Here is a 16,514-nt window from a genome sequence, read left to right on the forward strand (position 1 = left end):
AGAACTTGACAAGGCCTCCCAGAATGTCAACAAAATTCTCCGATCTCGCCACACGTTTGGTCATGGACTTTCCACGTCTTTCCACGTCCACATATGACGTCCAAGGTACCCTGGGTGTGTTGATTGTTGACGTTCTGGGACGCCGTGTCAACTTCAGCCTGTTACATGCAATGTCAGTTTTCAAAATACACCTCTGTTTTCACAGGAAACGTACAGTTTGCATACAGTCTCTTTCAAAATAAAAGCACTACGTTGGTACAACACCGTGATTGATGTTTTTTTTTCTTCAACAACACACACATGGTTGAGTTTGGGGAAAAAAGGACAGAGTTTGGCTTTGGTTTACAATCTGACAAGAAGCAAACACTGGCCTTCTGGTGGATGTTGGACGCATCCACCACCCCTCGTACCCACCCTAGTCTGTCTTATAACACCTGTACTTTCGTTGTTGTCCCACCACATTTCCCCTTGACGTCGCTGGGTGCTGTTACACGTAACAGCTACCGGCTGTGTATCATGCCTGACGCCACAAGTCACTGACCAAGAAGCAGTTTTCAACAACTCCGGTGTGAGAACAGGTTGATTGCTCAGCTACTGTGTTAGTACTCCTGCTTACTGGGGGCGAGTCGACCACCATCTGCTGTAGGTAATACTCTGACTATGGATAATCCCCTTACACAACCCCACTTTCGATTATCTAAACTTTTCTCCAGCAGTGTGAGAGCTGAGGTGATGTTAAATCCCTTGGAGTCAAAGCTTTCATACTGGACAGTTATAGAACTTTTAAAGGTGGATTTTTCCTTTAATTGCCAAAGCGTGCGCTGTCATAGGTTGTTATGAAAAAGTAGATGTGGATCTGTTGGGATGTTACATTTAATTCAACCTTTTCTGGTCTCTGATTCTGATAATGTTTCTGTGTCTCTGCCTGACTGCTTCACTCGAGAGAGGACAGACAGAGTGTGAAGACTTTGGACTCTCATGATGATCAAACATTAACTGTCCCCGGCCATAAAGCAAGCTATAAAACACACAGCAACCGGCTAACTAATGGTCTGCTTTTGTTCTATACTTGCTTCAGCCTGAAACCATCAGACACATAACATTGACCCTGAAACATCATTTAATATTCAGTGTTTTTATTCTGTTGCACATTTATTTATTTGAATTCCACGTATCAAAACTTTTAGTTCAAGCAGCTTTAACTTTTCTGTGAAGTGAAATGAATCTCACAGAAAGACACCAAATAAACAGAGAGTTGTGGTAAATGTTGCAGCAGGTTTGGATCACCTGGTCTTCTGAGCTAATGAAGAAATTATGCCATTAGCAGATGTCATTGCACTCCTCATTCATTTGACTCATCGGCCTGACAGTGGGACGGGACCTGGATTTCCATATTTGTACATGAGCCTGTTTATTGTCCTTTTACTTCCTGCTGCAGAGAGTGACTTCTCCTTTCCTCAGTGATCATAAACAGTTTGCTGGTTCACTGGAGGAAACATGTTAAAGGTGAACTTCAGTGTAAGACAAGAATAAAGCAGTAACTCTGCTGTGCGTCAACAAATATGACAAACAAAAAAAGAAATGCTGAAACTGATGTTGAGCTGCTGTGTGTGAAACTTCACTGCAATAAATGTTTATCTCAGTTTCATGGCAATAACTGCTGCTGCTTATTTTAGTTTCATGTTCAAGCTGTGTTTGTCCTGTTTCCCCTCCCATGGCTTCAATGTTTCCAACACAACACTTAATGAACATTTTTTACATACAGTGCTCAGCATAGATGAGTACACCCCCTTTGAAAAGTAAAAGTTTTCATCAACGTCTTTTAGACGAGACTGAGTTTTATAGAACATTTGTTTAACTCATAACATGAAAGGAAGGTTAATAATATAACTTAGATTATGAAATCTTGCAAAAATGAATAGACCCCACAACAAAAGACTACATCTAGTATTTTGTATGATTTTAAAGGACAGCAGCATGTCTTCTAGGCATGCAATGAACAAGGTGGCGACATACTGCAACATCTGACTTTTTACATTCTTCAAGAATGACCTCTTTTAGAACCTGGACGCTGGATGGAGAGTGATGTTCAACTTGTCTCTTCAGAATTCCCCATAGGTTTTCGACTGGGTTCAGATCAGGAGACACACTCGGCCACTGAATCACCTTCATCCTGTCCTTCAGAAATGCAACAGTGGCCTTAGATGTGTGTTTAGGATCACTGTCATGTTGGAAAACTGCACAACAACAAAGGGCACATAGTGATGGTTACATCTTCTCTTTCAGTATAGAGCAGTGCATCTGTGAATTCATGATGCCATCAATGAAATGCAACTCCACATAAGGACACTCCCACCACCATGTTTCACTGAAGGCACCACACATTTTTCTTTGTACTCCTCACCTTTGCGATGTCATACAGTTTGGAAGCCAACAGTTCCAAAAACATTTATCTTAGTGTCATCGCTTCAGAGTGTAGAGTCCCAGTAGTCTTCTTAATCTTTTGCTAGGTGGGCTTTAGGAGAGGCTTTCTTCGTGGATGACACATGCATGCCATTCCTCTGCAGTGTACGCCGTATTGTACCACAGGAAACAGTCGCCTCAGTTTGGCTTTCTACTTCTTTAGCTCACTGCAGTGAACTTGCATGGCAATTTTCTTCAACCCTTCTCATCGGAAGACGCTCCTGTTTAGGTGTTAACCTCCGTGGACGGCCTGGACGTCTCTGTGAGATGGTTGCAGCTCCACCTTTGATAAATTTTTGTATCACTTTTGCTACAGTATCCTGACTGATAAGTAAAGTTTGCTGATCCTCTTGTAGTCTTCACCTTTCTTGCGTAAAGAAATGATATTCTTTCTCAGGTCTTGTGACATCTCTCTTCCACGTGATGCCATCACTGACAGCATGAAATGGGGAGGGGTTTTCTTCAGTAAGTAACGCCCTTTTATAGCCAACTGTCTGCTGGACACCTGTTTAATGAATAATTAGACTCACCTGTGGTTGAATTCTTGCTAATTAGAATTTTGTAGTCTAAACTTCAGCTTTGCTCCGAAGACTTTCATTGGGGTGAACTCATTTTTGCAACATGGTTTTGAATGAATTTGTTTGGAAAATTACCTTTTTTGTGTGTACAAATGAACAAATCTGGCCCACATTTAACAGGAGTATTTGCGGGAGTATTTTGTAGTATAGTATCCCATCGAAAATGTTGATTCTGAAGGAAACTAAAGGTTTTCTGACAAATCTGTTGGGGTGTCCTCATCTATGCTGAGCACTATTTTTTTTTTTTTTTTTTTTTTTTTTTTACAAATATGAGGTCTTATTTGTTTTTAACGGCATCATAAATATGTTTCAAATTTCACTTGCCCTTGCAATTTCATTACAAAAAAAAAAAAAGAAGCTATAAACATAGCAACATACATCACAAGTTTTTCAGAAAAGATGACATGAAATCAGGTATTTCAGGTCTCAACAATCTCAAAAACAGGCTGCAAAATCCTGGAGGGACTGCTTTGATCAGCGCTGCCATTACGGACATGCGCATCACATGCTGTGCATTGGGCACCAGTGCAGGAGGGCCACTGAAACAGCCCAATATGATTATCATCAGTCATAGTCATATGTATTGCATTATCTCCCTCAGACACAATGCAGTTTGAGCTGCGCTGCCAGAGGTTTGAGCGTGCATAGTGCAGCAGCAGCAGCAGCAGCTTGATTTTAAGTCTTTATTACAGTCAGTTGCCTCTGCTGAGCAAAGCCTTGTGAAACTTATGCTCATTAAGACACAGCTGTTGCTGTTGCCAGCATCACAGCAGATCTCGCTCAGAGGCTGTCACATGACAGAATGACGTCACAGCTGGGAGATGCAGACATGTGTGCCTCTGTAGAGCCTCAGCAGCTGCAGAAAAATGCCTGGTCTATGAACATATATGCAGAGATTGTAAAGTTTTTTGACTTTTCCTTTGTTGTGTGAGCATATTTTCAAATAAACACAAGAAGTTTGTGCTCTAGAGAAAGGATCAGCACGCAGTGAATCACCTCCTAAGCCCTATGAAAAGCTATCATGGCAAGGCTTAACTATACAGACCAATGAGCAGTGATAACTAACACATCTTTGGGGTCATCAGGTGGGAACCTCCTTTCACCAGTGTTTCATCTAGTTGGTCCCACGACACCTCCAGGAGGCTAGACAGTGATCTCTGGCGTCCCAGAGACACTCCCCTAATGCCAGGTCTCACTGCTCCCCACACCAACCCAACAACCTCCTTTACCTTACTTACAGACCTCAGACAGCCCAGCACAAAGCCATCTCACCACACCTCAGCTACCAATACTTGGCAATATCCACAACAATCTTCTACTCAAGTCTTCATCAGTGACCAGGTGACTTTTACCTGCACAGGTACATGTTCTCCACAGCTTTTCCTGCCTTTGCTCTTATTCTGACTGATGTTTCCTGTGTGGAAAGCAGCTGTATGACTTTGGAGACACGCAGGACTCTTGTCACAGTCTACACAAACACTATGGATAGTTGTCAAGGTTATGAGAGGTGTGACATCATCATCATCACTGTGATCAATACTGAGTGGAAGGCGGTGGGGAACCACAGGGAGTGGCTCCCAGCAGTTTATGGCCCCTGGGAGAGGGTAAAGTACTCCTGTTAGAGCCACAGACGTCAGATTAACAACTGCAGGACAGAGACCAGAGCCTCCAACAACCCAGCCTGACTCTGACTTCACCCACTGAAGCTCTACTGAGGAAGACCGGGCCCTTTGAACCTGCCATATTTAAGGCTTCATTGTTTTTTAGACTAGTTGGATTTCTTCTGAGGATCTCTCTGGAAACGTTGCCAACATGTCGACGGCTTTGGAAGCAACCGGGTTCATCATGTGCATTATCAGCTGGCTGGTCACTGGAGCGTCGCTGGCAAACGACTACTGGAAGATCTCCTCCGTGTCCGGCAGCGTCATCATCTCCCAGAGGCAGTTTGAGAACTTGTGGCATGCCTGCGCCGAGAACAGCGCCGGTATCGCCGAGTGTAGAGACTTTGAATCGCTCCTCGCCCTCCCCGGTAAGACAAGTTCACTGACCCACTGACTTTCAAGGCCTTAGCCTATATTTTCTAAAATAAAACACGATGTGAGTACCCTATGAGAGAATAAAGAGCACATTTGATTCCCCTTATGTTCTAAAGATTTTTTCCAAATATCCAGTAAGGCTTTTTGAGTCTGTAATATATTCAACATTAAAAGATATAAAATGAAACAGGATATAAGGACTTAATAAAAGAGAACAGATACCCTCATCAACTTCACTGACAAAAGGTGAAGTGTAAAATAAGACGCCATTGGGGCTGTCTTCTTGCTGCTGCATCTGTCTTTAGAAATGATTCTTTGAATGTACTGATTTAGAAATAAAAAAATGTATATAAAACTTTTGAAAGGTTTTCATTGACATTTTTTTAAAACAAATAAAAAACTTAAGTGACCTGGTTAGTTGAGACAATGCATTGAGGTCAACTTCCTCGTATATGCTCATAAAGCTGCTGAAGGAAACCAGGAAGTGACCAGGTTTCAGCTTCTTAAAGCAGAAAAGGTTTTTAAAAATAAAATCAGCTCTGAACTTTTGAGGCTCACGAGGTTGATCGATGGAGCTTCTAATTCTTCTAACTCTCTAAAATTAGGTTTTTGTATTTTTTTAAAAGCTTATTCGATCCTTTGTAAGTAGGCCAGCATGCCATGTGGCACCATTTCAGAAATGCTCATCCAAAGGTTGGGGGATTTACAGCCAGAAGTTTCCCGCCTGAAACAGAATGAAGATCAGTTGCTGCTCAGGCTGTTGCATAGAAAACACAACTTTATACCCAACTTCATTTTTGTTGCTGTATAGTGAATACTTTTGTTGTTTTTCCTTCCATTACTTGTCATATAATATTATCTTTTGGGCGCCATTTTGAGCCTCCGTCACCGCTGATGATAAAATGGAGGGAAACACCGGTCACCATCAAAGAGAAAGAGCAGCTTTATTTTCACTTTAAAGAGGCTTCGTTCTGTTGAATATTCATTCAGGTTGTACGTGTGGCTTTAAGGGGAAATCTTACACATTTGCTTAGTCAGAAAAATGGCTGGTTAACTTCTTGAACACCAATTTTCTCCCATAAATGTACTCTGTAATTATTTTAGCATACTTTTGTATAACGATAATTCCCAGATATTTGGTTGAATTCAGTTTGAGACACTGGGTGACTAAAATCCGATGTCAGGACAACGCCTAATGCCGACATAAATACTGACATTTTTTTGGTTTAATGGTGTTAAGTAACCAAAACCCAACGTCTTCTGAGCGTCTCATGCCAACATCATCTTGAATAACGACATTTAGTCGTAAGGTGCAGAGAACAAAACCCAGCATCTGCATCACAATGTTACTGTCCACATAACGTCAAATTCTGACATGATTGTGCATGTTTATCGTCAACATGATTTCTATTCTGACCAAAATTCAACATCTGGCTGACACAAGTCCAACTTCTCTCTGCTGTCGTATTGACGTCTGGTGCCAGCTGAGTTTGAACAAAGGAAGTTTTTAAAAATGGAGCCACAGACGCAGTGAAAACCCTAATTTGCTCACTCAACCTGAAGTATTTTTGGAAACTACTTGCACTCAAAATTTTTGGTTTAGTACAATAAAGTGATGTAAACATTTCGACACAAAATAAATGTGTCACATGACCCTTGTCTGTCAGGAATTTTATGTCAGTTTCACAAAAAAAAAATGTTGTTTGAGCATGTTTTTCTATGTCGTATGAACATCCCGGTCTCGAAGAAAATTTTACTAAATTTTATTTAATTATAAAATGACAAATTTAGGTTTCCCAAGTGTTAGAAGAAAGTAAAGACAATAATTCTGAACCAGGAAGTGCTCTTTATTTCACCTCAGCACAACTTTATGTTCAAAGCTCTAATATTCACGCAGGCTTTACTAACTTTTGCGGTGTTTGATCTTGTGGGGATGTAGCCATTTTTCTGCCATGGTTCGCATCCTGTAGGTGATATTTTTGTGGGCGTGTTACACCAAAACCTGTTTCTCCCCGGCAATATTTTTGCAATCACACCGTTGCTGTGGCACCGCCCAGAACGATTGTGATTGGTTGAAAGAAATACAAGCAGCCGGGGCGTTTTTTTCTCCAATCTTAAAGTGAGAGTCGGCGCAGCCAGACCTTTCTTTTCTTGAGAAAATGTGTTTAAGGTTTACTGCCTTAAACACATTGTCTCACAGCATGCTGGGAAACTCTATTCATTTAGCCCCGACATGCCACAGTATGTTAAGTGTGTTGTTTATTGGTCTTTACTTAAAATCAGATTTGTAGATTTTAGTCAAATTAACTCAAAACTAAAAAATTGTTGACTTAACATAAGAAAAACATGTCAGGCTCACAATGGATGAGTTTTGTGTCAAGTAAACATAAAGTTTTTATGTCACTTTGATAATTTGGGGCATTTGTGTCGACTTTACATTAAAATGTTGCGTCATGGACGGACTGGGGTTTGCAGTGAGAGTCAGGGGCTGAAGTTGGTTTTATTACCTAAAAAAAAAGCCTACTATAGGTTTGACAATTTAATATATTTTATTTTCATTTTATTGTATTTATACACTCAGAAAACTGCATAAAATCCAGACAATATAAAGTGTGTCTGGAGAGTTTAAGAAGCTAAAGGCTTGAACAGCATAACTTGAAATTAAAACACTTGATTGGATTCCCCAAAAAAGGACACACATTACAAATATTAGAGCTCAATATGATCAACATACAGTATGATTCACTGTTCAGCCCTTCTGCCTGTTTTGTAACCAGCCTTCTCTCCTGAAACTGTGTGAGGCTCATAAAGAGGTGCGGCAGGTTTTTATGATCATCAGAGGTCATCTGTCAATAAATTACCACAGCATCACAGCTGAGTGCTGTAAAACACACACACACACACACACACACACACACACACATACATATATAATGTTACTTCCAGTTCCTCCTTTTCTTTTCTTCTTCAAAACAAATTTGCGAATTCATTTAAATATACACGTAGGCCTCTTTTTGTAGTGTTACCATTTTCCTACAGTGATTGATTCCACTTCAGGACAGAGACAGGAGCAGTGAGGTGGAATATGAGCAACATTACAGTTTAAAAAAAGTCTATGGAATTCGAGGCAAAAACAGGTAAACTTTCAAACCATGATTGCTTTGGATAAAAATGCTTAAACCAGGATTTAACGAGTCATTAACTGACATCAAATCTCATATTCATTATCATTATCATTATTATTAGGTGAGAGCGGGGCACAACCTTACACATTCTGGTTTTGACTAACTGTTATCAAAACTGTTAAAGATGAATTTTTTTATTATTTTATTCTAACAACATGCACATCTCTGCTACAAATGAACAGCTGTTAGCTGTACCTTTTCTTCTACAGCTGCGCCGACGGAAGTGACGGAGTGACGGAGGTGAAATGTTACAACATGGGTGGGGTTAACTGTAACAGGCAGAGGGTCAGCTGTAACACCTGCTGGAAACGTCTGTTAAACACAATTAATTCAATACAATTCTATCTGTATACTACAGACTGATACTGTTCATGGATCTGTCTATGATCTATGTTATCCAAATATCTGTACACCCTCATCTGATCACCATTCTGATTAGTTCAAACTGAACATCCAACACATTCTCACTCTGACCTCGTCACATATCGACACTTGGTCGTCGACTTTCCACGTCCACATATGACGTCCAAGGTACCCTGGGTGTGTTGGCTGCTGACGTTCTGTGCCGCCGTGTCAACTTCAGCCTGTTACATGCATTGTCTGTTTTCAAAATACACTTCTGTTTTCACAGGAAGTTTAATATTTACATACGGTCTCTTTCAAAATAAAAGCACTACATCGGTACAACACCACGAATTGATGTTTTTTTCCCTTCAACAACAAAAACACGTGGTTCGGTTTAGGAAACTATAGCAGGGTTTGACTTTACTATCATACAGGAAGCAAACACCAGCCTGCTGGGTGGAAGTCAATGGTTGTTGGACCCATCCACCTCATCACACCGACTCTACTCAGACTCCAACTGCCTTTACTTTTGTCGCTGTCCTGCTGTGTTTCCCCAACACTGCCAGTTTCAAAGTGAAATCGAAGTGAAATCGAAGTGAAACTGGGTTGACTTGAGATAATTTTAGGTTTTAATGTATAGAGTGCCGAAGTCACGCCCCTTCCGGTAGAGCTCATGGGACCTTAGATCAGAAAAAATATGAATGGCAGTGAATGGGGAGAGCAATATTATCTTTTGTTCCCGTTTGAGTTGCGACATGAAATCTAAATATGTTGTTAATGAATTTAAAACATAAATTTTAAGGTCAAGAAAGTCATACTTTGTGGTAAAACTGTTGAGATATAAGCTTTTTAATTAGAAAGACTCAAGAGTACACAGGAGGAGGTCGCGTATGTGACGTCATAGCTTTCGCTCGCTTCCTGTAGCTTGGCCTCCCCGCTGAAATTCCACTGTTTAATGATTAATTGATTTATGATTGAAGATGTCTGTGTGTTTTGTGCCAGGTTGCAGTCACTCCAAGCTGCAGGAAGCGAGCGAAAGCTATGATGTCACATACGCGACCTCCTCCTGTGTAGTTTCTCTAATTACATTTTTTTCAAAAGCTTATATCTCAACAGTTTTACCACAAAGTATGACTTTCTTGACTTTCTTGATTCATTAAGAACATATTTGGATTTCATGTCACAACTCAAACGGGACCAAAAGATAATATTTCTCTCCTCATTCACTGCCATTCATATTTTTTCCGATCTAAGGTCCCATGAGCTTCACCGGAAGGGGCGTGACTTCGGCACTCTATTGTGTGAGATTATCTTTGTTAAATAAAATGTTATCATGAATGAATATGATCACATTACAAGCAAAAAAGAAGAAGATTTTTTTTTTTTTTTTTTTTTTAGATTTTTGGTCATTGCTGAACACAATTAAAAAATCCACATATTCCATTTTGGGATGATTGAGAGGAATTACTTTGGTGTAAGCCTATACATTTTTTTCTCAGGAAAATCCTGCATATTATATCTTTAATTTATGTGTAAAAATGCACGTTGTAGTTTCTTCAGGCTGAGATCACAATTGAAACATCCAGTTACCTCCATCAGTCCACTGGTAATGCTGAAGTTATTGTTTACCCACAGTAAGACCACATTTCCCATCAGGCCTGTTGCTTTATATCATCAAATGCCTCCCTGGCGAGGATAAACATGTTGGAAACAACGTTTGTCCATGCACAGAGCAGCAGAGACTGAATGTATATTAAGTGTATTAAAGTCAGTATAGCAGCCTCTCTGTGAGGATGAGTTATTTTGAGTTGTCTTGGTGAAACTGTTGATGATGTAAATGTTGAGATGTTTTTATCTTCTCCTCTGCAGCTCACGTCCAGGCGTGTCGTGCTCTAATGATCATCGCTCTGCTGCTCGGCCTCGCCTCCATGATCGTGTCTCTGCTCGGGCTGAAGTGCATCAAAATTGGGTCGGCCACCGACCAATCCAAGGCCAAGATCGCTGTCACTGGAGGAATCCTGAGCATCCTCGCTGGTGAGTCAGCCGCAGCAAAGACTGAGTTTTACACTCATGATCACATGTGACAGAGCAGAGACAGCAAAACTCAACAAATATAAATTGGGTTCAACAAAAAGCCCTTCTGTGCAGAGTCTGCATGTTCTCCCTGTGTCAGCGTGGGTTTCCTCCAGGTGCTCCAGCTTCCTCCCACAGTCCAAAGACATGCAGGTTAACTGGTGACTCTAAATTGTCCGTAGGTGTGAATGTGAGTGTGAATGGTTGTCTGTCTCTATGTGTCAGCCCTGTGATAGTCTGGTGACCTGTCCAGGGTGAACCCTGCCTCTCACCCAGTGTCAGCTGGGATAGGCTCCAGCCCCCCCGCGACCCACAACAGGATAAGTGGTTACGGAAAATGAATGAATGAATAAATAAATAGAGTCTATAAATATATACTATTATTAATATATCAAATATTAGATTCAAATTAAATTCATAATAAATATGCAGTATTACATTTTATCAGCAAATGAAAACAGCAGCAGAAAACACTGACCTTGACAGTGGACCCCTGACACTGAGATATCTGACAGAAAAAAAAGCAGGAAGTGACTTTTATAATACAGCAGCATCCACAGCACCGAGGCATCACCGCAGGTTATGGAGGAAAGTAATGAATAGGAAGATTTAATGTTTTTGTTGTTTGTGTGTTGCAGGTCTGTGCTGCATGATAGCAGTTTCCTGGTACGCCTACAGAGTCGTGCAGGACTTCTACGACCCTTTCGTCGGTGGTGAGAAGTGAGTCGACCCAAACACACATCCTTTAAAACTTTACTATGATCCTCTGACATGAGGTGTGACAACATCAAATTTGAGTTACTAATGGTTCTTTAGAAAGGAAAAGATAAGTTCTCACAGACTGAATATGCCGAAATGTATTTATTCAATGATTATTTATTTATTCATGTGCTGTGTGTTGTTTCACCTCTCTGTGTTGTTTCACCTCGCCATGTGCTTTTTCACCTCTCTGTGTGCTGTTTCACTCTGCTGTGTGCTTTTACACCTCGCCATGAGCTGTTTCACCTCTCTGTGTTGTTTCACCTCGCCATTTGTTGTTTCACCTCTGTCTGTGGTGTTTCACCTCTCTGTGTGTTGTCTCACCTCTCTGTGTGTTGTTTCATTCTGCTGTGTGTTGTTACACCTCGCCATGTTTTGTTTCACCTCTCTGTGTGCTGTTTCACTCTGCTGTGTGTTGTTTCACCTCTCTGTGTGTAGCTTCACTCTGCTGTGTGTTGTTTTACCTCGCCACGTGCTGTTTCACCTTTCTGTGTGTTGTTTCACCTCTCTGTGTGTTGTTTCACCTCGCTGTGTGTTGTTTCACCTCGCTGTGTGTTGTTTCACCTCTCTGTGTGTTGTTTCACCTCGCCATGTGTTGTTTCACCTCGCTGTGTGTTGTTTCACCTCGCTGTGTGTAGCTTCACTCTTTTGTGTGTTGTTTCAACTCTGTGTGTAGTTTCATTCTGCTGTGTGTTGTTACACCTCGCCCTGTGTTGTTTCATTGTGCTGTGTGTTGTTGTGCAGTTGGTTTGACTCTACCCTGTGTTTGCAGGTTTGAGCTGGGTACTGGCCTCTACTTGGGATGGGGTGCATCTTGTCTGTCCATCCTGGGTGGGAGTCTTCTCTGCTCCGCCTGTAAGAGAGCATCACCTGAACGCAAGAAAGGGTCAGTGCTACGAACCTCACCAGAGTTTCATTGTCTTCTTTTGTCCTTTATTAGCAAAGACAAGAAGTGCAGAGGAAGCACAGCTCAGATGTCTTTTTTAAACTTTTGTACCAGACACTGTCAGCAGCCAATCAAGAGACAAGATATCATAACTTGAAGTTTCAAATAAAGACAAGGAAAGACATTACCAAAGAGTTTCTGACACGCCTAAATGTCTGCTTTGAAAAGGCCTTGTAGCTACACTTTGAGCCTGACTTTATCTCTCTTGTTTTGCAGCGCTTACTATGGAAACAAGACAAAGATCTACACGGCGACAGCCAAGTCCGATCCAGATTCAGCCAGAGCTTACGTCTAACCACGCACAAACACACATCTGTACATTTTTAAGGGCATTGCTTATTTCCTGACGTCCCTAACTTTGACCTGGTCCTGAAGTTTTAAAAATATGTTTTATTAGGACGCCAGCTGTTTGTCCCCAGATGGGATGACAGTCCCCACAATGTAATGATTACAGGAAAACACACACCATCACATGTACTCAAACATGCCATATCTACTGACTGCATTGGTCTCTTAAAATATGGATATGTAGTTCTTTTTCTGTCCTTTTGAAATGTTTGTTTATTTTTTTAAAGAGTTTCTGAGGTGATTTTCTAAAATTCTAGATCTAGAGAAGACATTTGAATTAATCAATGACTGTTAATGATTGTATAATTCTGTCTGGAGTTTATTTTTATCGGAATAAAGTTTGTATTACATACCACTGAGGTGTTTGGTCGTTGTTGTTAAAGGTGCAGTGCCTGCAAACCAGTGATGCAGGATGAATTCAGAACCTTTACTTAAGTAAAAACACTAATACCACACGGTGAGAATACTCTGTGACAAGAAAAAGTCCTGCAAATCACATAAATCAAATCACAATCACAAACATTTGGCTGGCACCACACCATCATGGAGTCTGATGCCATCATGATAAGCCACATTGAGTCTCTGCATGTTGCTCTTCCTGTAAGAGCGCCACAAGTGGGCAGTATATACAGTGAGGTACAAAGTGCTCTACAAAGAGCTGTGCATATTAAGCATATTAGCCTGTGCATACAACTTCTGACACTGTCTGTGGATATCTTTGTCATCAGATAAATCATTGACAATGTGATGGCCAAGACATTTAATCTGAATAAACACTTAAAGAGCAGTTGATTATGGGGTGCCGTTTGTTAAGTGTCTCACACTGAAATTAACAGCAACATTTTGCCATTTAGTTCAAACAACGATTAAAAAAAGTGGTGTGAATTTTTTAAAGTCACTTTTTTACCACATTTACAGCAATATTTGAAATATGTTAACTGTAATGTCACAGTTAAGTCTCAATATTAAATGTTAAACCTAAATATTAAATCTAAATCTAAATGTTAAATTTAAATCTAAATGTTAAATCTAAATCTTGAATGTTAAATCTAAATGTGCTTGGTGAAACTAATATAACGAATATACAAATGCACACTGCCGGTCAGAGGAAGTACCAAAATAAAAGCCCGGGTGGTCAGACTGTGTTTATAGAATCAAATAACGAATTAAAACCAAACTAATCGGGGAAAATGAACACTTGGACATACACCAGCGTGATGAGAACTACCTAAAATGACAGAGACCATGTTTGAGGAAATTTTATTTGCCGTCAGTAATATGTAACTGTAATATTTCACAATAAAATCAATTATTATCACTGTAAGGCTGCAACTGTGATAACTAACTGAAGCCAGAATTTCATTGTGAAATTCATGCAGGTAAATACAGTAATTTTACAGAAGTATACTGCTATATGGAGTTTAACTGTGAGATTACAGTGAAATACGGTAATTCAATGGGAGTTCCTGCTGAATCAACAATCCAATGTCCATAAACTGTGAAGTTACAGTTAAATACAGTAATTTTACAGGAACATACTGTTATATCACAATAATGTAATGGCCTTTAACTGTGAGGTAACTGAATATAGTAATTTTAATCTTTAATAACTACTTTAAGGACAGATTACACAGCTGTTGTTTCACAATAATTCACTGTAAAAATGACACGGTAACTTACTGTGAAAGTGACACAACTAGTAGTCAGTGATTTACTGTACATGTACAGGCAAATATTTTACAGTGTATGTTATCTGTGTGTGTGTGTGTGTGTGTGTGTGTGTGTGTGCTGTAATCTCCTGTGTTATAATGATGATTAATACGCTGCGGGGCAGTAATCCACCTCTGTCTGTTCACCTGCTGACAGGCAGAACTGTGGATTAAAGCTCCACAGCATCACTCTGTCTATCTATAGACCTCCTCACACAAACTGCAGACCGGATCAAACCTGTGGCTCAACCTGCAGACGGCCTCCGGACCAACTCTGAACGTCTGAAGTCTGAACACGTCTTTGTTTCACACACATTTACAAAAATTAACAAAACTGTCATCTGATCATTTTGAATGAAATCCAGACGCAAACAGAAACTAAGAATAATTCCTCAGGTCTGTATGTCAGCTATAACAATAAATAATAATAAGAAGAATAAGAATAATAAGAATCAATAAGTTGTCACTAAAGGGCAGATATGTGATAACATTAGTACTTTATACAACAGACAGGAGAAAACAGGATGTTGCCCAACAAAATCAAACAACTTCTGATATCAGTTGGAATCACACACAACAAACAAAAACTGTTTTACAAATACCAGGAAGTGACTTCCCAACCATTTGTATATTTAAAAACTATATAAAACTATATTTAAAAAAACAATGGGGTCTGTAAAATAAATAAATAAATGTAAAAAAAAAAAAAAAATCATAATTTTTGTTACTTTTATTATCACCCCAAGGAAATTAAACAATTTAAAATAGAAATACAAAAAAACACATATTTATTGTTATTATTAGTGCCCCAAGGAATTAAAAGAAATACAAAAAGAAAATCCAAATTATTGTTATAATTATTTTTATGTCCCTAAGGAAATAAAAAAAATAAAAATAGACAAAAAATATACATACATACAAAAAATAAGCAATTATTGTAATTATTTGTGCCCCAAGGTAATTAAAAAAAGAAATACAAAATAAATCATTATTATTGATATTATTATCGCCCCAAGTAGATAAAAAAAATTGAAAATAGAAATACTAAAAAGAAAATCCTTATTATTGTTATAATTATTTGTCCCTAAGGAAATAAAAGAAATAGAAGTACAAAAAATACACAATTATTGTTATAATTTGTGCCCCAATGAAATTTAAAAAAAATAAATAAATCAAAATAGAAATCCAAAATAAAAATCATAATTATTTTTGTTTTTATTGCTCAAGGGAAATAAAAAACTTAAAAAAAATACAAAAAAGGAAAATCCTTATTACTGTTATAATTATTTTTATGCCCTAATGAAAATTCAAAAATAAAAATAGAAGTACAAATAAATACACAATTATTATCATTATTGTTAGTGCCCCAAAGAATTAAAAAAAAATACAAAAAAGAATATCGTTATTATTGTTATAATTATTTTTATGTCCCTAAGGAAATAAAAAAAAAATAAAGATAGAAGTACAAAAAATATATAATTATTGTTATAATTTGTGCCCCAGTGAAATAAAAAAAAAAATAGAAATAGAAATACAAAAATAATACAAATTGCCTAAGGAAATAAAAAACAAACAAAAAAAGGAAATTCCCCCCAAAAAGATCACAATTATTGTTGTTATTATTATCGTCCCAAGGAACTTAGAAATTAAAAATCGAAATACAAAAAAGTCATAATTATTGTTATTATCATTGCCTCTAGGAAATAAAAAAAACTCTTTTTGACATTTCTTTTGCAGAACATTTCATATGTTCATGCGCTCATGTTTGAATGTAGTTCATGTAATGTGTTTTCCATGTCCGCCCCCTGTCTCTAATCTGACTCTGTTGTGCTGACTGAGGGGGAACCAGCTTCAATCCTCTCAGTCGGCTCATTCACAGGAAGTCTGTCTGTCTATCCGTCTGTCTGTCTGTCTGGATGTTGTGGTTCGTGGAGGAGGAGGAGGAGGGTACAAAGGGTTGGTCAAAGTTCACAGCCTGGTCACCTGATTGGCTGAGGGAGGCTGTGACGGACAGCAGGTGTTTACATATAGAGCCTCTCAGACCGAGCATCGTCTCCCCCTCTGATCCAACA

At 39.0% G+C, this 16,514-nt stretch overlaps 1 protein-coding gene across 1 annotated transcript; it reads left to right on the forward strand.

Annotated features, from left to right (window-relative positions):
- The first annotated feature begins 4,698 nt into the window (after positions 1–4,698).
- cldn15la (claudin 15-like a) lies at positions 4,699–13,088 on the forward strand. Its single transcript, XM_049598568.1, has 5 exons — positions 4,699–5,070; positions 10,477–10,641; positions 11,319–11,400; positions 12,212–12,325; positions 12,602–13,088. Exons 1-5 carry the CDS (start codon positions 4,854–4,856, stop codon positions 12,678–12,680), a joined length of 657 nt encoding a protein of 218 aa, XP_049454525.1. The 5' UTR covers positions 4,699–4,853; the 3' UTR covers positions 12,681–13,088.
- The last annotated feature ends 3,426 nt before the right edge of the window (positions 13,089–16,514 follow it).

This window comes from Epinephelus fuscoguttatus, linkage group LG15 (assembly GCF_011397635.1).
Source record: "Epinephelus fuscoguttatus linkage group LG15, E.fuscoguttatus.final_Chr_v1".
NCBI classification, from domain to species: Eukaryota; Metazoa; Chordata; class Actinopteri; order Perciformes; family Serranidae; genus Epinephelus; species Epinephelus fuscoguttatus.